This window comes from Marmota marmota, unplaced genomic scaffold (assembly GCF_001458135.2).
Source record: "Marmota marmota marmota unplaced genomic scaffold, marMar, whole genome shotgun sequence".
Classification (NCBI taxonomy): Eukaryota; Metazoa; Chordata; class Mammalia; order Rodentia; family Sciuridae; genus Marmota; species Marmota marmota.
The window spans coordinates 30,263,961-30,287,352 of NW_026000229.1; the positions used below are offsets into that span (position 1 = coordinate 30,263,961).

Sequence of the window (23,392 nt, forward strand, 5' to 3'; positions counted from 1 at the left end):
CCCCTCCCCCTTCCCCTCCATTTACTCTCCTCTACCTAATCCAAAGTAACACTATTCTTCCCCAGCCCCTGCCTTATTGTGATTAGTGAATGAAGTTTATTAGTATTATTTTTCTTTTTTTAGTTGTAGATGGACATAATACCTTTATTTTTTATGTGACGCTGAGGATTGAACCCAGTGCCTCACATGTGCTACGCCAGCACTGTACCGCTGAGTTACAACCCCAGCCCATTTTTCTTGTCTTAAATATGTGACAGTTTTAATGTCCTAAATTTTTACTTTTGTCAACTTTGAGTGCGGGTATGGAGATGAGCAATAAAATTAGAGAAGTGAATGGTCCATCACCAGAGCTGTGCACACATACCCATTATACATGTTAAATTTTTAAAATATTGAAGACCTGACAATGTAATTACTATCCCAATTTTATTAGATTAGGGGAAAATATAGAAAATGTCTAGAAGAAATTATTGGTGATTTTGATTTATTTTTTTTTTTTTGCAAGTGTGCTAGTGCTGAGCTACAGCCCTAGCCCTAGATGTGCTCTTTTATTGCAATAATGTTAAATACAATGACTGCTGAAAGGCAGACAGTTCTTAGAGGTTGCCAATCACATTGATCATGTGCACATTTCACATTTACATATAAATAAATACTTCATTCTTTTGGATTCAGTTTTGAAATTATTAATACAATTGAGGAAAATAAAAGCAAAAATTTGAACAAGGCGGTGATTTTAATTTTTAAAAATTGTTTATTTCAAATATTCACAGCTTCTTACAAACGTTCACAACAAATTATGGTACTTTTATTTCTGGGAGTAGGGCAGGGAGCAAATGATGAATAAAAATGTTACTTTGGGGACTAGGAATATAGTTTAGTGATAGAGCACTTGCCTACATTATGTTCAGTGTTGGGTTTAATCCCTAGTACCAAACATACACATAAACGTTGTTTGGCCTTGGGAGACTGAGCAGTGATTCTGTCATTGCTCAAAATTGTTTGAGTTCCACTTAGAAAATTGTCTTCAGACACCTTAACATGTTTGGTCTTTTTAAAATAAGTAGTACATAATAAGCATGATCCAAAAACAGAAAATATGTACATTAAAATTTCTTTTCTAGTTCCTCTACTGCCCAGTTCCCATCCCCCACCCACCCAATCAAATATATATTCTTTCCTCCTCCTTTTTTTAGTCCAGGTATAGCATATTTTAGTTCTACACACTGCTTTAACTTATATACATTGTTCTACATAATATTTATCTTAGAGATTTTTTTTCCTCCAAATATATAAAAAGCTTTCTTTTTTCTACAGTTTTCTTTTATAGAATAGATGGTGAACTATATTTTGTTGACGGAAACACCTAGTTTTCTTGCAAATTTCAGAAGTGTTACTATAGTCCATGTGTTTATCATCTTAAAAAAATTTACTGCCTTGGGTACTGGGGATTAAACCCAGGAGAGCTTTACTACTGGGTTGTATCCCCTTTTTATTTACTATTTTGAGACAGGGTCTCATTAAGTTGTTTAGAGCCTCCCCATGCTGAGGCTGGCTTGGAACTTGCAATCCTCCTGCCTCAGCCTCCTGAGTCACTGGGATTACAGCCATTTGCTGTCACGCCCAGCATGATTTTATTGCCTTTTAAAGCTACTACTTCAAAGAAAAATATTGATTCGGAATATAAGTTTTGGTGAGTTTTCTAAAAGCCCTGTTGATTTACCTCATTGATGTATCTTGTATAATGAAATTAGAAGGTTTCAAACAAAGATAGCTAAAATAAATGTGAGACACCTTTTAAATGCTAAGAACAAAGTAAAATTATGCTCCTAAATATTTTAAGTAACAAATTAATAAATTTAATCATTATTTAATAATAGACAAACTTAAATAATAAAATAAATTTAAGATTTTTCACGGTAACTTGTATCTATAAGATATAAATATACAACAAAAGTTCTGTTAGTTACATGTCATGTAACTGCATAATTGTAGAAAAATTGATTTTGCTGAGAATTGAGGAATCACAAAGGTAAGCATTGATGAATACATTTCTCAGAACTATAGGGCTGGGGTGTACCATAGGAGAAAAGCAAAAATGTTTAAAGGCCAGGAGGTGGTTTAGAATTCCTACCAAAAATAATAGTTTATGCTAAAGACGTTAAATTTTGTGGCATATTTGGGGAAAGGAGAATAAATCTGAACAGTATGGATGGGTCATATATTGCTTTGGGGAAATGTTGGAACATGATTTATTATGCAAGTAGGTTGAAACTATTATTGAACTTCAGGGGTTTTTTAATTTCTTTTATGGTGTTCAAAGTGTTTATTTTACATAAATTGCTTAATTCTTTTTTTTAAAGCACTCTTCATCTATTGATTGAAATTTCAATTTCTTTTAAAAAGTTTTTTAAACTCGCAAATTGTTATCTCATTCAAATAAGTAAATTTGGTTTAACAACATTTGTTAATATTTCTCCTATATCCCTATTCTGATTAATGGCACCTTTTGATACTAAGCCATTGATAGTTATTATTGGTAAATTTATTTTCCTTTATCTTGTGCCCATGTGGTGAGTCTCTATTTTTATTCCATTCTCCTTTTTTTTTTTTTTTTTGGGGTACCAGGGATTGAACTCAAGGGCACTTTAACCACTGAGCCTACATCCCTAACCCTTTTTACTTTTTTATTTTGAGACAATCTAAGTTACTTAGAGCCTCAGTTGAGACTGGCTTTGAACTTGTGATCCTCCTGCCACAGCCTCCCAAGTTACTGGGATTATAGGTATGTTCCACTGCGCCCTAGCATTCTCTTTCTGTTCCCCCTCATTCTACTACTTGGGGATCAAATCTCTATCATCTCTTGATCAGACTGTTGTGTGAGTAGCCACTGGGGCTACTCTTTGCTGCCAGAATGCTCTTTCTCAAACACAAATCTGATTATCTCTTCATTGGATTGGAACTCCTTGCTAGATTTCTATTGTCCTGTTCCTCTGTCCAGTACCAGTTCATTTCTTATCAGTCCTTTGCATACATCCTATGCTTTAGACCAAACTATTCATGCATGATTCTTTCAAATATATATATATAGTCTTTAAGCTTACTTGCCTTTGCATGTTTTAATTATTTTATCTGCCCTTTCTCAATGCCTGAAATCCCTAATCACACTTTAATACTTGACTCAAGTATCTTTCCTTCCTCCAGCTCTGGAATATTTAATATTCTTTTTTTCTTTTGGGTGGTTTTTTTTTTTTTTTTTTTGGGTACCAGGGATTGAACTCAAGGGCACTTAACCACTGAGCCACATCCCTAACCCTTTTTACTTTTTTATTTTGAGACAATCTAAGTTACTTAGAGCCTCAGTTGAGACTGGCTTTGAACTTGTGATCCTCCTGCCACAGCCTCCCAAGTTACTGGGATTATAGGTATGTTCCACTGCGCCCAGCATTCTCTTTCTGTTCCCCTCATTCTACTACTTGGGATCAAATCTCTATCATCTCTTGATCAGACTGTTGTGTGAGTAGCCACTGGGGCTACTCTTTGCTGCCAGAATGCTCTTTCTCAAACACAAATCTGATTATCTCTTCATTGGATTGGAACTCCTTGCTAGATTTCTATTGTCCTGTTCCTCTGTCCAGTACCAGTTCATTTCTTATCAGTCCTTTGCATACATCCTATGCTTTAGACCAAACTATTCATGCATGATTCTTTCAAATATATATATATAGTCTTTAAGCTTACTTGCCTTTGCATGTTTTAATTATTTTATCTGCCCTTTCTCAATGCCTGAAATCCCTAATCACACTTTAATACTTGACTCAAGTATCTTTCCTTCCTCCAGCTCTGGAATATTTAATATTCTTTTTTTCTTTTGGGTGGTTTTTTTTTTTTTTTTTTTGGTGGGACTAGGAATTAAACCCAGTGCCTTGTGCATGTTAGGCAATGAGGCAAGCAGTCTACCAACTGAGCTATATCTTAAGCCCAATATTTTTTTTTTGAGATGTCACTATACCTAGTATTTGTCTGTTATTACTTTTGTTGTGTTATAATGCAGTTTCATTTGCATATCTTAAATAAACCTGGAGTTCCTTGAAGTGAAGGACTGTTAATTTGCATTTGTGTGTACTAAATTGTTGGTATATACAGTCATGTGCCACATTATGACAGTTGGATCACATGATGATGAACCATATATATTATAGGAGGCCATAAGATTATATCCCTTAGCAATGTAGTAGATTTCTTGATATACGTACACTCTATAATGTTCACACAATGAAGAAATCCTCTACTGACTCATTTCTCAGAATATGTTCTTATTGTTAAGTGAGGCATGACTTTATTAAAGGTCATGGTTGTTAAATACAAACAATAAAAGCATCTGAACAATACAGTTGTTCTTCTAAAGACTTTTAAGTTGTCAATTTTAAAAAACCAGGCCTATGTAATAACAGAAGAATAGTTCTGCTGTCGGGCACAACATGTAGAGATAATTTGACTCACTAAGCTGCAGTTGACAGGTTAGTGATGTCATGATGACTGGTTCAAACCATATGAACATGGTATTACAGATCATAACAAGACTGCCTATTCATAAGTCAATTAGAACATCAGTTGTGGCTAAAATTATATATTTTGGCAATAAAATTAATGGATGATATACTTTCATATAAACATGACAAATCAAAAGAATATATTCATAAAATTTTGAGAACTAGATAAGTCTAATGTCAGTCCTATGATTATCTAGTGATTTATATGTAAGTTTTTGGAAATGTTTGTTCCAAGTTAATAAGACAATTAGAGAAGAACTGATTTCCAAAGGTATAAAATAGGTTTTATACTATAATTCTTTACCCTAAGTCTTCCTTGAGAAGATGGCCCTTAACTGAGATCTGAAATGATATGTCGTAGTTAACCTGATGGTGAGAGGTAGAAAAGGAAATAGCATGTAGAGGTGGGAAGGAGCTTGGCCACTTGTGAGGTCAGGCCAGGGTAACTGCATCAGAGTAACTGAGGGGAGAGTTTATAGTAGACAAGGCTGGATGCATTGTCAATCGTAAGATTTTTTTTTTTTATTGTTTTAAACTTAATTTTATGAGCAATGGGAAGCCAGGAAGAGAGAAATGGGATAACTTACATTTTTTGTGAGGATTTTGGCTGCATACCTTGTGAAGATTGGCACTTGAAGGTTAAAAGGGGGAATGGGAAGACTTAAAAGAGTTTGTGGAAAGATGAAAGTGGCTTAGTAGGGAAGGGTGTAGCTGGGGAGAAAGGAGAAGATGGATGGGTTTAGATTCATAAGGACAACAGAATAACTGCTTTTAGTTCTTCAGTTGTCTCCCATATTTATACTCTTCCTCCTGTTCTGTCTAGCAGACAAATTTATCTTTCAAAACCCAGTTTCAAACCCATCACTATTATAGCATCATTTAGTCACTGTGATGTACAGTTGGCTTGTTTATTCTTTATTAACTAAATGTTAGTTTTATCAGTTTTATTACAGTCAAACCTAGTGAAATAGTTGTTGTCAAACCTAGTGAAGGAGTTGTAGTGAAATTTATTTACTACCTGGAGTCTGGTCTTTACCTTAAGTATTCTAACAGATTTTCCTGTGTTGAACATAACTCAGTTCCAGGTCTGAAATCTGAGACTGAGTGTCACTCGTGTCCTTGCACAAGGATCCTCCAGGGGGCGCACACTACAAAGCTACTTTTTGATTATTGAAAAATTCATCCTGTGTTGATATATTTTGAATTTTCCAAACAAGTACTACCCTCAGTATATCTTTCTGCACTCCTCTGCTTCTATAAGACTTTACAGAATTTTCCATAAATATCTCTAATAAAGAAATTAACTGTTTCAGTTTTAGAAATAACTTGATATTTTTCTTATCTTTTTTTTTAAGTATAGTTTAATACTTTTCTTATCTTTCACCATAGTATTCTTAATTTAACATAAGTTTTCCCCTCATGGCAGAGGAGGAAATAATTTACAACTTCCTAAAATAATAATTTTCATTATGCCAATCTGTATATTTTGTAATTCTCATTATTAGATTGAATATCTTGAAACTTTAAAATTTATTTATACTTCTTCACCTAATGTTCATAACCCGCTTTCCATTCTGCCTTATTATTTTTTACTAAAACTTGAATTTATGTGATAGAAAAATTTCATAAAGTTATATAAATCCATTTTGGTTTACTTGTTTTGATTTGTTAAAACACTAGTTAAATTACATTAACATAACTTGTAATGTGAAATGCACATAAAACAAATATTATTTTTAATGCCAATTATATTTGACATTAGACTACTTTGCCATATATAGATTAAAATTCTACCTAGATAGGATATGTTAGAACAATGAAATTAAGATTTAGAGAGTTGGAAAAAATTACATTTATAAAGCAAAGATTAATAATTGGAACTCATTTACATAAGATTTTTATTAGGTTGAATTGGGGGCGGTCAGTAACACATTAGTTCTTTACATTCTAACTTGTGTTGATTCTACAGAAATTGCAGTTAAAGAATTCTATTTTACTATGTATTTGATTCCTCCCCCCATTTTTAAATAATGGTTAAATATCAATTTCATTTTATCTGTGTTCAAGGTGGTTTTGTTTTTGTGGATTTTCCTATCCTAACAGTATTCACTTTTTACAGTAAAATGCGTATGATATCACTCCGCACCCCCCCACCCCCCATTCATTTACTATCTCTTTCTTACCACACAGGAATACTCTGAAGATAGTAACTCTGAGCCAAATGTGGATTTGGAAAATCAATACTATAATTCCAAAGCGTTAAAAGAAGATGACCCAAAAGCAGCATTAAGCAGCTTCCAAAAGGTTTATATATTTTTTCCAGTCAATTCTGTCTCTTCAAGTTTATGATATGTTAGACCAAACTAAGTCCAAAGTGATTTTATCTCAGGAATGTGTTTTGAATATTGAGTGGTAATCCTGTAAGATAAGTTTTTGTTAGAGAGTATGTAGTTCAAAAGGGCTGCCCTACTATTTTTCCCAATCAAGCTGTCTCGGAAGCAGGATTATTGTCCTGAAAAGCATAGTAGCATACTGGCAGAAAGAGAACCAACTTGACGGTCCATCGATGTTATCACTACAGTCTTATTCCTTTTGAAGATAGATCATATTGTTTTCTTGACTTATGGTACACTTTTGGGTTGTTCTTACCAAAGGTTATTCAGGGGGAAATATTCTAGACCCATATAATCAAGGAGTAGTTCTTAATCTTTTGATCAAAGAACTTCAAAATAAGCATGTTATCCATAAAAAAGCATCTTATGATTGGTCTCTCTTTATTATAAGCCTTTTAAAAATTATATTGAGGAAAGGTGGGATTCTGAATATGATGTAAAATAAATTCCAAAATTAGACACTGTATGTTATAAGAAAATAATGAGCTAATATTACATTAGACTAAACTTCCTTCCCTTTTTTAGGTTTTGGAACTTGAAGGTGAAAAGGGAGAGTGGGGATTTAAAGCACTGAAACAAATGATTAAGATTAACTTCAAGTTGGTAAGATTTGTTTTGAAGGGAATTAAACTAATAACGAGTGAATTCTGTAAGTGAAAACCTCATTGCAACAAAATGCCATTTTATTGACTTCTCTAAAATGGTTCTATAACATTTCCATATTTGGTCTGCTTTGCAGTTTATAAATACATTAGTATGATTCATTTAAAAAAATTTTTGCCTAGAATACAAAAGCTTACCTTTTAGGTATGTACACAACATTTGACTACATTTTTTATAGTGACTTTTCCACAAAATGTTATTTTAGAAGCTTTAAAATTCTTCCACTGACTAAGGCTAAAAACATTAGTGTTGTACCTAACACCCTTTCTGTCTCTCAGTCCACAATAATCCATTGGTAAATCCAGATGACTTGATATATCTTCAGAATACATCCAGTATCTAACTGCACTTTTCTGTTTCTACCTCTTTTACTCTGGTCCAAAGATAACATTCACCTAGATTATTGCAGTAGCCTGGTCCTCTTACTTCCTATTCTTACTCTGGTCTATTTTCCACAAGTGACAGAATGATTTTTTTTTTTTTTTTAATGTAAGTCAGATTATGTTATTCCTTTGCTCCAAATCTTCTAATGGTACCCCACCTCCTCAATAAAATCCAAGTCATTAACATGGCCTACAAGGCCTTATAAACACACCCTTTGCTGTCCATCAGGTCTTGTTTTTTATTTACTCCTTACTAACCTTACTGTTTCTCAAGTCATCCCAAGCGTACTCGTATTAAGGCTTGCTCTTGCTGTTTCCTCTGTGTCAGATGTTCCTTGATAGCCACATGGCTCTTTGTTTTGATTCAATTCTCTGTGCAAATGGTATCACACATCAGGATGGCCTTCCCCTGACTACCTAATATAAAATAGCATGTTTTCCATCATCACTTAATTACCCTGCTGTTTTTTTCTTTGCAATTTACTTATTTATTGATTCTCTGGATCTCTCTCCTGCATTAAGTTGTAAGTTCCATGAGAGCAGGACTTTGTTTTATTCACAACTGTGATAGTGGCTGGCATTTAGTAGATATTCAAAATTTCTGTTGAATGAACTCATAGATAAACTAGAAATACCATGAGATAACTTTATAGAATGCCAGTCCTCAAATTTCTTTAAACTGGCCAAATAGAATTCAAGAGTACAGGTAGAAATGGGGGAAAAGAAGTTAGGAGATGAGTACTAGGTACAGACATGAATCTTAGTTTGCTAAGGGTAGAAGAATTTTTAAGAGAAATAGAAAGTTCAGGTTAGCAGAGAGGCAAGCATTAGAAACTACAGGAAAATGGCAAGTGGAAAGGTAATTGGTAATCTGTGACTTTCTTTTTCCACTGTTTATTTCCTATAAGCTTCTCTTTCATTAGCTTTTCTCTCCCATCTGAAATTGAGCTCTCTTAGTACTTTTATCCAGTTAACTTCTGCTTATATTTTTTGTTTTGACATACTTTTAATTGATATAGCCTCCCTCCTTTAATGGGAATGGCCCTCCATAGTGTCTTCTACAAAAACTATCTGTAAAATGTTTTAGCCCATCTCTTCCCCCCAAATATTAGGACTATTCAAAACATGTTAAATTTTTTAAGTTTTTTTGTATGTTATATTTAAATCTAGTTGAAGAAGGAAAAACATCTACATTGCATTTGCCCTTTTCATTTCTGCTCTGGTATTTTCAAAGCATTTTATGTTGCACAGAGCTACTATACTTTCTTGCCATTTACTGATTTTAAAAATATTAAACAAATATTTGCCTCATTGAAATTAATAATTTTCAGGACTATGGGAAAAGCACTAAGTATCCTAGGAGGAAGAGATTTTTTGATTAAACAACTATAGTGATATTAGGAGCTAAACGTTAACTCTTAAGGTTCTAAAAATCAGCTCTTAACATACCAGCAGTACCTTAGTTTTTATTCGTTTTAAAATGGATGCCTCCCTTAAGGCTTGGTGTGTTAGCTTTCTGTCATGTAATAAATACCTGAGAAAATCAACTTAAAAGGAGGTAAGATTTATTTTAGCTCATAATTTCAGAGGTTTCAATTCATAGTCAGTTGGCTTTGTTGCTTTTGGGCCTGTGGTAAGTATGTATTCACCATGCCTATAAAGTCAGTTTGCCTAATCTTACCTTAATCTTCAATTACAATAACATAATTTTTGAGAATGAGCTTTAGAGTTACAGCATAAGGAGATTAATTCAAAACTTGTGCTTTTTGATAAAATCTTATTTTAATATCAATATATTATGTCAAAGTTGGGATAGTCATATAGTTCTCTGATCTGCCTTTCTCTATATTGTTCTAAATGGATTTTTGCACATCACTGATAGGATGTTACCTGTTACTTATTCCTACATGAAACTTACATACTTACAGACAAAAAATAGTTTGATATATACACTTATAGTTTATTTATTCTTTACCCTAATAAACACACATGTTCAATTAGTCAGAAAAAAACACACCTGCCAATGTTCCGTCTCCCAGATTAGAAGAATAGAAGTAGAATTTATTAACATGAGGAATTATTGGGAGTTGGAAATTATAGAGTCTGGATGCAGGTTATAAGGTTAGACTCATGAATTGACTGAGTAAATTTCCTCTCAAATATTTAACTGCTGGATGTTTCATTAGCACTCTTTTTTTTTTTCCTTCAGATCTTTCATAATTCTTGAAATAACCCACAGAAGTATAAATAGTTATGGAAGGTATAGCAACATTAACTATGTCTGCTATTGAGTTGAAGCCTTAGGTAGGACTTATTTGACATGAGATGAGTACTGTGGCTTGAAATTCTTTTACTTCGTATTTTTATGTAGAGCCAGCAAACTGTAGGGAGAAAAGACACACATAACTTTTGTTGCAGAACTTCCTAAAAAAAGGATTAAGTCTTCAGGGTAAGATATATGTGTCCTACAATGAAGAATAATATCTGAAATTTGGAAAATGTACTAGTTGTATTTGTCTTACTGGCTGACTGGATAAATTTTACTTATACGTTGTTATATATCTGATTAATATAGTCATCTGAGTAAATTTTAAGATAAAAAATCTATAGCACAATATATGTGGTCTCTCTTTAAAAGTGTATTATGAATTATATGAGCTACATTTCAATCCATATACTGTATCTTAATCATGTTTACATTTTTTAGTATACAAGTATGTATCTAATACGTTTCTCTTCCCTCACAGACAAACTTTCCAGAAATGATGAATAGATATAAACAACTATTGACCTATATTCGGAGTGCAGTCACAAGAAATTATTCTGAAAAATCCATTAATTCTATTCTTGATTATATATCCACTTCTAAACAGGTTAGGCTCAGTTTTTTCCTCTTAGTACTGTTGTATGTTTATTGTTTACAGTAAGAGCTTTGTTCTTTAAAGAAAAAAAAAGGCCTAGAGATTTGATCAAAGCAGTTATGCTAGTTATTAGTATGCTTCAAAAAAATGTACTATTTTCTTGATAATAGTACTAATTATGGAACACTAAGAGGTATTAACTCCAGCTTAATCTCTTTAAATATTACCTTCAGATACAAAAATAATCTGTAAGCAACTTTTCCAGGTTTGTATTTCGACTCCCATACAGTTACTATCATAGTTCTTGTGTTTTGTTCTGTTTTATTTTGTTTTCTATGGTGCTAGAGCTCAAACCCAGGGCCTTGTACATACTGAGAAAGTGCTCTACTACTGACCTACACCCCTAGCCCTCATGGTTTCTTCTCAAAAATTATTGCTGCTTTAGCTAACCTTTGGGGAGCATTTAATAAGATTGTATGCATGAACTCGATTAGATAAAGATCCTTGTCAAGATCCTGTTCTCATGTCAGTTATTGCTTGGTATTGCTCAAAAAATAAATGGTGTCTCCAAAGGATGGGTGAATAATAGTTAATGAAAGAATGGTCTGATGAAATAAAATGGATATTGAGAGTGACAGTACTTTCATTATTCTAGATTTTGGTTGGTAAGATAAGCAGTGATGATTTTTCTTTTTTAACTTGGATTATTTGTTCATGTTCTTTTAAGCAACATAATCTTAAATTTTAGCTTTCTTTGATCTTTGATACAAAATGTATTCACTATATCATTTGTATTTCTTAGAACATTTGATACTTTTTGTATTTTTCTCAGCATCAGTTTCTCATTTCCTATCTTTTCTACTAGATGCCATTTTTATTTCTTTTTTTTTTTTAAACATAATATTCTTTAGTTGGACACAATATCTTTTTTATTTATTTATTTATGTGGTGCTAAAGATCAAACCCAGCGCCTCGCACGTGCTAGGCAAGCACTCTACCACTGAGCCACAACCCCAGTCCTCATTTTTATTTCTTGAGGTAGTTTTTTTTTTTTTTTAATCTCTCTTTTTTTTTTTTTTTTTAGTTTTTAGTAGACCTTTATTTTATTTATTTATATGCGGTGCTGAGAATCAAACCCAGTGCCTCACACATCCCAGGCAAGTACACTACCACAGAGCCCCAGCGCCTTATTTCTATTTTTCATGTTTAAAATGTGATGAGAGGAAAAGATGGTAAATTTATGTTTTGTTGAAACATTAGCACTTAATGGTGCTAAATCTGGAATTAAGTTATATATCAAGTGCCTTTTCTTAAGTGGAAAGTGTTTTCTAAGTCTTATATAAACTAGTATCATCAAAACATTCTTGGTACACTATTCATGTTGTGCCCTGTGTTGGGGGAGGGGAATTAAGTGATTTTAAAAACTGAAAATCATGTGCTTCTGTCTGCTATTTTTCCTTTTGAAAATAAGAGATGGGTGGTGGCACTCTGACTTATTCCATATTCCAACAGTAGTCATGAAAAAACAGCCTTTCCTAAACATGTCGAACTTGCCAATTCTCATGTTCTTTTTTCTCTTGATCCTGCTAAGTAGAGATAAGGGAACCAGATATTCAAACATAGATAAAGCCAGAAGTAGAACAAGGAAGGTGAGCAGAGGAGCTTATAATGCAAAACAGAATAAGGGTTGAGTGAATACTTGTATTAATATAAAATGAGCTATTAGATTGGGAAAGAGACCTATACTGTTATAGCATCACAATTATGGCAATAGTTATATAGTAAAATGTTTTCTAGGTGTTTTAAAACAAACATAAAAACAGATCATGGCACTTATCTTTTTATAAGTTTGGTCTGTGTTAGTTTTTTTGGACTGTAAAACATTTGGTAAGATACAAGTAGTGTATCTTATGTATTAAAGTTCAAAGATGCACTTTTAGTTTGTTCAAATTAACTTTATTAACAGGTACAAATTTGCTGTTTACAATTATAGAATTCTGATTTTTTATGTCAGATGGATTTACTGCAGGAATTCTATGAAACAACACTGGAAGCTTTGAAAGATGCTAAGAATGATAGACTGTGGTTTAAAACAAACACAAAGGTAACCATTACAATTAGATTTATTTTCTTTTTCTTTCTTTTTTTTTTTTTTTTAAAGAGTGGGTGGGTGACTTTAATCTCTCCTAAAACTACACATCTTTTCTTGTTGAATTCTTTTTATTTCAATAAGTTTGCTTTTTTTACAGCTTGGGAAATTATATTTAGAACGAGAGGAATATGGAAAGCTTCAAAAGATTTTACGTCAGTTACATCAGTCATGCCAGGTAGCATTTCCTTATTTATTTTTAATGTTTCTTTCTTTATCATAAAAAGCATAACAAGTAATTGTATTCAAAATATTGTTTAGGGACATTTTTGTTCAAGCATCATCCAAAATATAAAATTTGAGAAGCAAGTTTTTGAAATGCTAATTTCATTTTTTATCTTTTGTGGAATGAGGTACAGGTATCAGTAAACACTGTTGTAATACTTAGTAAGAATGAGCCTTGATAATTTGAGAAGCAATATGGTTGGGATAGCACATCTCTATATAAGTTTAACTGGGCTCTCATTTTATACTCCTACTTTTCTCTTCATCAAATAAGTCATTTGAGATTAATTTATATTCTACATGGTAGTTCTATTTCAAATGTTTTTAGCTCTTCTGATAGTATGTACTGTTATTTAAATATATATGTTATTTCTGTGAATGGGGCGAAACTGCTTTAATTATCTGCAGATATTTTAATAGTTTTGCAGATCAGTCATTTATGAATGTTTCTTATATACATCTTGTTATCTAAGTTTAGTCAGATAAATAGCTCTAGGTTCAGAGTCATGTTACATGAAAATGATAGAGAAACATTTCTGAATACAGGAGAGTCTTTCAAAATATATATGTAAGGAATATTTGGGGGGGGTCGGAAAGTTTTGCTTGTCTTTTTTGTTTTGTTTTTTTGTTTGTTTGTTTGTTTTTATTTTTAATGTACTACTGGGGATTGAACCCAGGGCTTCATGCATGTTAAGCAAGTGGTCTACCACTGACCTAAATCCCCAACCCTTTGTTTGGTTTCTGTAGGAACATAGCAAAAGATGCTGTCTGGATTGTAATAGTATTTTAATACTTAGTATTTGATGAAATTGAAGTTGAGATACATCATGATCTGGATGTACACATTGTTTTGCATATCGTGTTTTACTCTGATTATGATTCATTAATGAATTTTAAACAGAATTTTAAGTTGAAAGACCCAATAAGCAATAAATTCTGGCTTAGTATCTATTAGTATTTTAATAAATCTTCAAGTTAAAAACATAAACATCCAGCCAGGTCCATTGGCACATACCTGTAATCACAGGTACTCAGGGAGCTGAGGCAAGAGAATCACAAGATTGAGGCTAACCTGGGCAACTTGGTAAGACTCCTGTCTCAAAATGAAAAATAAAAAGCGCTGGGGTGGCCGGGCGCTATAGTGCACTCCTGTAATCCCAGCATCTTGGGAGGCTGAGACAGGAGGATCACAAGTTCAAAGCCAGTCTCAGCAAAAGCAAGGTGCTAAGCAACTCAGTGAAACCCTGTCTCTAAATATAATACAAAATAGGGCTGGGATGTGGCTCAGTGGTTGAGTACCCCTGAGTTCAATCCCCAGTATCCAAAAAAGGAGGGGACTGAGATATAGCTTAGTATTAGAACACCTTGGTTTCAATCCATAGTACTGAAAAATAAATAAACATCAAAGCATTCATACATACAAAAAACTTCTGACCACTTTTTACTTTTCTAGTAACTAGGAAGTAAAAAGGTTATATTGATTCCTTTTTGGCCATTAAAAGTGGTTTTCTGAATATGGTATTTCTCCATTAAAATGTGTACTGCTTTTTTCAACACAGAAATAATATTATAAATGTCAGGCTCAGTAACTCAAATGAAAATTACTAGGTTGTCTGAATTCTATCTTGACTAAAGTAAAGTATTTGCTTTCCTAGACTGATGATGGAGAAGATGACCTGAAAAAAGGTACACAGTTATTAGAAATTTATGCTTTGGAAATTCAAATGTACACAGCACAGAAAAATAACAAAAAACTTAAAGCACTCTATGAACAGTCACTTCACATCAAGTCTGCCATCCCTCATCCACTGATCATGGGAGTTATCAGAGGTAAATTTGTTTTGAAGAAAATGGGCAGTAACAGGGGAAGACAGTCAAGTGTCATTGCCTATAACTAAATGACTACAGGTTGTTTTTGTTTTCTGAAAATAGATGGCAAAGTATTGAAGTCACTGAAATGGTGTAGTCTTAGAAATTAAGATGTTTGGTTTTTTGTGAAAGTTTTAACAATAAAGATATTATTAGAAAATTCAGTTTATCAAAAGTTCTTTTCTTGTTTGTAATGATGTGTATAAAATTACATTCATGAGGATAAAGATTTGCAAATGATTATTTGGCTGGTGTTTAATGAAGAGTTTTTTTTTTTTTTTTTTAAGTATATGTCCTGGAGACAGTGCTGATTAGGTTATAGAATTAAAAAACAGAATCAATGAAATGGTTTTCATTCTACCTTTATAAAATGGTTAATCTTGTTATTACAGAACTGAAAATAATCCTTTTTTCTTATGTTTCATTCGGTACAGAATGTGGTGGTAAAATGCACTTGAGAGAAGGTGAATTTGAAAAGGCACACACTGATTTTTTTGAAGCCTTCAAGAATTATGATGAATCAGGAAGTCCCAGGCGAACCACTTGCTTAAAATATTTGGTCTTAGCAAACATGCTAATGAAATCGGGTATAAATCCATTTGACTCACAGGAGGTACGTGCACTTTGTTAATTTCTCTTACCAAATATCTTTGTGGAAATAATTGGTATTCTCTGTATATGTACATAATTTGTTTGTTTTGTTTTAACTTGTGTTTAGGCCAAGCCGTACAAAAATGATCCAGAAATTCTAGCAATGACGAATTTAGTAAGGTAAGATTTTATGTTTCAGCTAAGGTAAATTTCTTTGAAGCAATTCATAAAGGAGAATAAAACTTAAGAATTCAGTTAATATAAAGCACTTTTTCTTTTGTATTTTTGTATGAAATATACAAAGTTCATGAAATTTTTATCTTCTGAAGTCACTTACTATGCTATTTCTGTTATTCACAAAATTTCATAAATTATCTGCTGTTTGGTTTTCTTGTTATCCATGTGTTTGTGTTTGTGTGTGTGTGTGCTTGTCCCTGCTATTTTTCAGTGGAAAATTAATTATGGATGTCTTAAAACATTATTTCACAATGTGTACTGCCCCTGGCTACCTTAATCCAAACTAAAATTATGTATTGGTCCATGATAAGTCAAGAATTTTCAATAAGAAAAAACCACATAAACATACTTCTTTATCTTTTTTTAAATTAATGACAAAGTGAAAATATTTTAAAAGAATGTCATGGGTAATTTTCTGAGGTGGAGGGTTAGGAGACAGAGGCGTCTCCTAATTTTTTGTGTACTTCTGTGGAAAAGAATAAATGATGATGGTTTGCTACTGAAGAATTTGCCACTGAAGAATTTACTGTAATCAATTAATATTAAAGTTGTAGAAGGTAAGACCAAACAAAAAGTCTAGGAGAACAGGTACATCTTCGCAAAAAGAGAGAGTGTGAGAAACTATCCTCTGGGCTAGGAATAAATGGAGCTGTACAGATACATTAAACCATACTGGACTTTGGCACAGGTTGAGAACTCTGAACAGACTGAGGAGCCAAGATTTTTCTTTTTAAGGGGCAATGAGAGAGACTTAGCACTGCCGGTTCTTATGTAAATTAGACCGCCCCAAGCAATGTAGGCTTTTGTGGACTTTGTAAGGTTAAAAAAAAAAAAAAAAAAAAAAGTACAAGAAACCTACTAAGTTTCTTCAAATCCTTTGTTTTAGGTTGTATCAAGGTTGAAAAAATATGGTTAAGGCAAGAGGGGCCAGGGTTTTGTTGTTGTTTTGGTAGATATATATAGAAAATTTAGATAACAGCTATGTCTTTCTTAGTAGCCTTTTTTCATTAAAAAAATACTAGACGGAAGTTATGAATCATATATATATAAATTTGGTTATTTCATCACATTAAATTTGTAAAATGTCCTCATTTATTCTGTTTTTATTTTACCATGACTGCAATTTTTTTGTTTTGTTTTTAAAAATCCTCAATGTAGCTGTAACAAATAAGAATCATTTTTTTTTCAGGGGAGCTAGGAATGTCCAGGGGCTAAAACCCTAAATTGCCAATAAGAAAGCAATTCCTTTATTGTTTGCTACTTTAGTCTGTTTTAACATCTGTATGTTAAATCAGGTTTAGTAGAGTTATCTATTTCAAGCAGTTTATTTGATGTACATTTAGCCACATTAACTAAGAGTTGATTTGGTTAATACTTTTTAAATATTTTATTTGTAACATTAAATTGCTAAACAGCTGCTTTAGCTTTTAAATATTAAGTAAAAGTTTTGCCATGGACATTAATATTTTATATAAATCAAGTTGGTTAGATACATTAAAAACAGATTAAAGGACTGATTTTTTTCCCAGACCTTTAAGAAGTAATGATCATATTTACACATTTGTTATGTCTGACTCTACCCCAGCAAAGCCTCTGGATTGGTAATTTTTACCCAAACAAGTGACATGTGGTATTCCACAATTTTGTACAAGATTTTTTAAAAATCTACTTAAGTAATGGAAAAATGTCTTATAGTTTAAAATATATATATGCAGATATAATTATTGTGTGCAAATGTTTTCACTACTTGAATATATCCTCCTATAGTATATTACAGTAACATATTGGGTAGGTAAGAAAGTAATGCTTCCTAATTTTATCTTCCTAGTCAGTTGCCAGCAGACTAGAGGAAAATAATTCCTGTTGAAGCACTTGAATCACCTGCCCCTAACATGAAGTTACATTGCGACCCAACAGATGGAAGCACAGCAGAGGGCGTGCAGAATGGTTGATGATATGTCATACATATAAAGCAGACAGTGGTGCCATATCCAGAAGGTTGGCTTCTTCCTTCTCAGCACCTTTAGCAATCCCCATAGTGCCTTACAGAATTATTTCAAGAGTAGATACTAGATTCCTCAGAAAATTATGAACATAAATCAGCCTTTGACCTTCTGCAACAGGGATTCCATCACTCTCTACTTTGGGTGTATGTTCATCTGGCACTAATTATCTGCCACTAATGTTTCTGCTGAATAGTTCAGTGGAACTTTTAAGACTGGAGAGACTAGAGGATCACATGTTCCTCAAAGTTTTGGCAGTTGCTGGTAGCTTTCTAGAAGATAAAAATTAGGAAGCTGCATTTTCTGAGAAGGTATACTTTCTTATTTGGAAGATAAGCCAAACTCCTCCTTTAGAGTGCATGAAACCTGATTTCTTTCATTAAGAACAATTAGGGATTAAATGCACAATTTAATTTGAAAAGATCAAACATCAAATAGTTATTAAATGTTTTATTGTCAACTTTAAACCAAACTAAGATTTTGAGATTACTTTATTAGCTATGTATAAATAAATAAATACATAAACCTGAAAGATTTATTTACTCTTGCCTTTTAAAAAAAAATGAACGCATGAAAAAAAAAATATTGTGTGTATATGTGTATGTGTGTATGTGTGCGCGCACGCGCTAGGGTTTGAATTCAGGGCTTGCACATGCTAAGCACGCAGTCTACCTCTGAGCGATATCCCCAGCCCAAAAATTCAGTCACTTGCAGAAGGATATGAGTATATATATTTGTTTAATTCTGATTTGCATGGTAGAAGCAGTAAATAATTTAGACGTTTCCATATGAAAATTGAGAAACAGGCTCTGGATTTTCTGATTTAATACATGATTTCTTCATATTTGACAAAATTTACACCTATTTTTTTTTTCTTTCAGTGCCTATCAGAATAATGACATCACTGAATTTGAAAAGATTCTGAAAACAAATCACAGCAACATCATGGATGATCCTTTCATAAGAGAACATATTGAAGGTATGTTCTTTTTGCTAACTGAATTCTGTTACTTTCTTTGACACTGTTAAATATTTCTTAATGGAGTTGTGTGGAATTAAACTGTTACTGCAAAGTATAAAAATGTTTCTGAATATTGTCATGGAACAGGATACTCATTAAAATGATAAAACTATAGCTGGGCAGGGTGGCACATGCTTATAATCCTAGCAACTCAGAAGGCTGAGGCAGGTGGATTGCTAGATGAGACCAACCTCAGCAACTTAGCAAGACCCTAAGGACTTAACAAGACCCTGTCTCAAAATAAAAAAGGCTGGGGATGTGGCTCAGTGGTTAAGCGCCCCTGGGTTCAGTCCCTGGTATCAAAATAATAAATAAATTAGCTGGTTTTATATTCATATAATAAATATTATATGTTGTCCATTTTGTTTGAAGTGGCTGTCACTTTTAACTTTTTATTCTAATTAGATACTGTTTTTTATTTATTGATGTCTAGGTTCAAAATTAATATTTATGGTTTATTTGTCAAAAAACTTTAAATATATCCTGCTTTAGCTAATCCTGAGATGTATTTACTACAGAAGGTAAGATAACATTGGGAAGGTTTCATACCATTAAATGAATGAGATTTTTAATCAATTCTAATGAATTACCAAGAGCAAAAATCATCTCTTTGCTCTGGCGTCTCTTAGCCCCAGTGTACCCATCTATATGGAGTTTTTGGGGGATTTTTAAATGAATATTTGGAAAAACTTATTTAAATAGTTAAATTCCAGATGCATCAGGAAAAATTTTCTCTTTCTTTCATTCAATAAGCATTCTTTTTTTAGAAGTTCTTCCATGAACCTGGAATGGCACTGTGCTTTGTAGATACAGAAAAATCTATAAGCATTGTGCATGAACTCCAGACTAGTTTTTAAAAATTAAAGACAATTTTATGTTACGAAACTAGGGGAAATTTTAAATGCAGTATATAAAATACAGCTTTTGAGAGAATATTAAACAAGGAACTTTGCGGGTATAAATCAGAACTTATTGAAAGATTAGTTACTCTTGAGAAAATGGTAGACAGCGGAATAGTATTGAGAAGTCAAGAATATATTTTAGTAGAGTGAGACATAAGCACAATTATGGGAAAGCAGCCTCTAATTATACTGTGCATCTATTGGATCCACATGTTTTAGATCTAAATACTTTATGTCCTTGCAAAGCAAAATGATGTGTTTTGAGAAGATAGCATATATTAATTAATATGATTTAGAAGCATATATGATTCATAAAGATATACAAATTGAATTACAATTGTATTAATTTTTGTCTTTTCTTTCAGAGCTTTTACGAAACATCAGAACACAAGTGCTCATAAAATTAATTAAGCCTTACACAAGAATACATATTCCTTTTATTTCTAAGGTACTTATATTCATTGATTTTAATGATGTGTACAATTTGTTCTTACAAATGTAGCCTATCTTTCCTTTTAAAAAACTAATTCTGACTTGGAATGTAACATGTATAGTGTTACATTTTTAAAATTAAGCATAACCTCAGAGTTTTGAATTTATGTGAATTTTTTGTGGGTTTTTTTTTTTTTTTTTGGCATAAAATTCAATTAACAGAAAAGAGCTTTAACACTGTAGCAGATTCTTTCAACTACAGCAAGTTGTTGAAAAGAAGAGTAGCTGAAATATATCAGGGCCAAACTCAACCACAATAAAATTGTAGTAGGAATATTCTTCAAAAGTTAAATTGTTATCAGACCTGTGTTTAAAGCAATAATGAATTTACAGATCTTTTTACTAATTTTCCTTCATGTTATAGAAATGAATTTAAAATCAAAATGATTATGTAAAATCATGAAGTCTTCGAAAACATTAATTATTAGAATTATAATCTTTTGTCTTAGGAGTTAAACATAGATGTAGCTGATGTGGAAAGCTTGCTGGTGCAGTGCATATTGGATAAGTAAGTACTTTGTAATTTTTTTTAATCACAAGATGTTTGAAATTGTATCTTAATAATGGTGATAAAGGTAACAGTTGAGTTCTTGATTTTTTTCATAAAAAGCATGTGGCTTCAATTTTCTATTAGAAGAGGGGTGTTTGTATGATGATTTTGATAAATGAACCTATACCTTTATTTCACTTGTTTATTTTTATGTGGTGCTGAGGATTGAACCCAGGGTCTCGCACATGCAAGGCAAGCGCTCTACCACTGAGCCACAACCCCAGCCCGATAAATGAAATATTAAACATAATTTCTGAAAAGTTCTAAATAGTTTAGAAGGATTTCTGCATACGATATGTATATAGCAAAGAAATTATTTAATGCATAGTTATTTTAATGTTTTTAAGTGTATGATATAAGCTATTAAACAGTTTTTTTGGTTAATTAGTAAGTTATGCCTAGTGATTCTTTTAGTAAGATTGATGAAAGATAATCAAAATCTGGTTTATTTCTAGGTTTGAATGAGGCAATAAATGTTATAACTAACACTAAATTCACTCAGTGTAGGCAACAGTTTTTATTGTTGTTGTTTGGGTTTTTTCTTTTGTTTTATTTTTTGGTGAGTCATGCAAGTACTGGAAATTGAACCCAGGGCCACTTTACCACTGAGCTACCTCCCCATTCCCTTTGTATTTTGAGACAGGGTCTCCCTTAGTTGCTGAGGGTCTTGCAAAGTTTCGGAGGCTGACCTTGAACTTGAGATCCTCCTGACTCAGCCTCCTGAGTTGCCAGGATACAGGTGTGCACCACCACACCTGGCAGCAGTTTTTTTTTTTTTTACGTTTATTGATATTGTGCTGAAAATGATTTGTACACATATTTTCTTTTATTTATTTATTTCTAGCACTATTCATGGCCGAATTGATCAAGTCAACCAACTCCTTGAACTGGATCATCAGAAGAGGGGTGGAGCACGATATACTGCACTAGATAAATGGACCAACCAACTAAATTCTCTCAACCAGGCTGTAGTCAGTAAACTGGCTTAACAGAGAACAAGCTTTTACAGACATACTTAAGGCAACAGTGCAGAGATGTAATCCTTAAAAGAACTGGGAATGGCAAAACTACTGTCGGTTGATGTGTCCTGAAAATTATTGGAGTTATGGCAGAAGTGCTTTTTTGATCAACTGGTTTGTGTTTTGCTGCTGCATTTATCCCAAGAAAAACAGCTTTAATCTCCAGAAGAAAACCAAAATACCATGGGATTTATGCTGTATTGACATCTTGCCCTAAACATACAACATCATAGTAATTTGTCATGGGCAACATGACCAGAGAGAAGATTTTTGTCATGATTTTAAATACACTGACACGCTACTGTTGGTTAAATTTAAACATGTTTTACCTGCAGAAATTCTCTCACAAATAACCTGCAATAACTTGAAATGCATACCCTTTTGAACACTTCCTTTTCTCATGTATAAATGAAAATGTTTGCTGCATTTTGCAAAATGTCAATTCTCCAAAAATGTGTCCGTATATTTCTGTACCTGCAGTGTAGTAAAGGTTTAGATGAAACCCCATAATTATAGTGGCATACTGTCACTTAGGTTTCAAGCAGCAAAATAAACAGTGCAGCTCAGAAATTATAGTTTGGTTCTTGATGTGTTTTTATTACATTTGGGTTGTTGTTTTGTTTTTTAGAAGTTTCAGATTATCTTCAGTTAATGATTAAAAAGCCTGATGGCAAATAAGGTGGTTATTTGCTTTCAAGTTTTTAAAAGTGGTCTTATTGGTAAAGTAAGGAGAACTACTTTCTAACAAAACACTTGCATAGTATTTGACAGTGAGGCTTTTTTTTTTTTTTTTTTTTTAAGAATGATATTCCTTTTAAAAAGAATAAATTTTAACTCAGAATGTCACTTTAAACAAATATGCCAGAACATAGACAGCTAAATGAATGTTACCCTGCTTAGTGATCATGTTGGAAGGTTATTTTCTAATGCCAGCAATCTAAATCTACCATTGCCCAAAACCTCATGGGTGTGCTCTTTTAGAATTGCATTCAAAGTTAATTTAAGTCATACACTGTTAACTTTGACTATACATTGTTTTTAAAAAACAAAAATTATTTCCAAGCTTGATTGTTTTTAGTTACCATTATTTGGCACCAGATAACAGTTTCCAAAAATTGAACCTATCTTTGAAGTAATGCAGAAAGTGTGTAATTGGCTTTGAAAGCAATACCAAAAGAGTTTTAAAGGTATTTTGTGCAGTGGCAGTATAGTTAAAAGAATGAACTGTGGCCTTCCAAGGTGACTACCTTAAAGGAACTCAGCTCATTTGAATGTATTGAGTTAGGGATGTGTTTGTTTCATTTTTTTTAAAAAGTTCACATTATTTTATAGTGTCAAAAGGAAGAACTAAGGTTAACATAATTTCTTTGGTTTTTCTATTGCTTGTTATTATGTAAAAAGTGAGTGGCAGTTCAGAAGGAAGACTGTTGTAACTGAAGAGTGACAACCTAGAATTTTTGATCATTAAATCAGATTTTATA

General features: G+C 32.6%; 1 protein-coding gene across 3 annotated transcripts in view; it reads left to right on the forward strand.

The window, feature by feature from the left end:
- Cops2 (COP9 signalosome subunit 2) overlaps nucleotides 1–22,484 on the forward strand; it is a 26,188-nt gene extending 3,704 nt beyond the window's left edge. The window contains exons 2-13 of one of the 3 annotated variants that reach the window (XM_015480682.2): nucleotides 6,744–6,857; nucleotides 7,472–7,549; nucleotides 10,740–10,865; nucleotides 12,847–12,957; nucleotides 13,103–13,180; nucleotides 14,883–15,057; nucleotides 15,531–15,709; nucleotides 15,815–15,867; nucleotides 18,809–18,906; nucleotides 20,216–20,298; nucleotides 20,792–20,850; nucleotides 21,737–22,484. In XM_015480682.2, coding sequence (XP_015336168.1) covers nucleotides 6,744–6,857; nucleotides 7,472–7,549; nucleotides 10,740–10,865; nucleotides 12,847–12,957; nucleotides 13,103–13,180; nucleotides 14,883–15,057; nucleotides 15,531–15,709; nucleotides 15,815–15,867; nucleotides 18,809–18,906; nucleotides 20,216–20,298; nucleotides 20,792–20,850; nucleotides 21,737–21,881 — 1,299 coding nt within the window. In that variant the 3' untranslated portion in view covers nucleotides 21,882–22,484. The remainder of the gene's footprint in view (nucleotides 1–6,743; nucleotides 6,858–7,471; nucleotides 7,550–10,739; nucleotides 10,866–12,846; nucleotides 12,958–13,102; nucleotides 13,181–14,882; nucleotides 15,058–15,530; nucleotides 15,710–15,814; nucleotides 15,868–18,808; nucleotides 18,907–20,215; nucleotides 20,299–20,791; nucleotides 20,851–21,736) is intronic. The other 2 variants (XM_015480683.2, XM_048793166.1) reach the window with 2 other exon arrangements.
- Nucleotides 22,485–23,392: the final 908 nt, after the last annotated feature.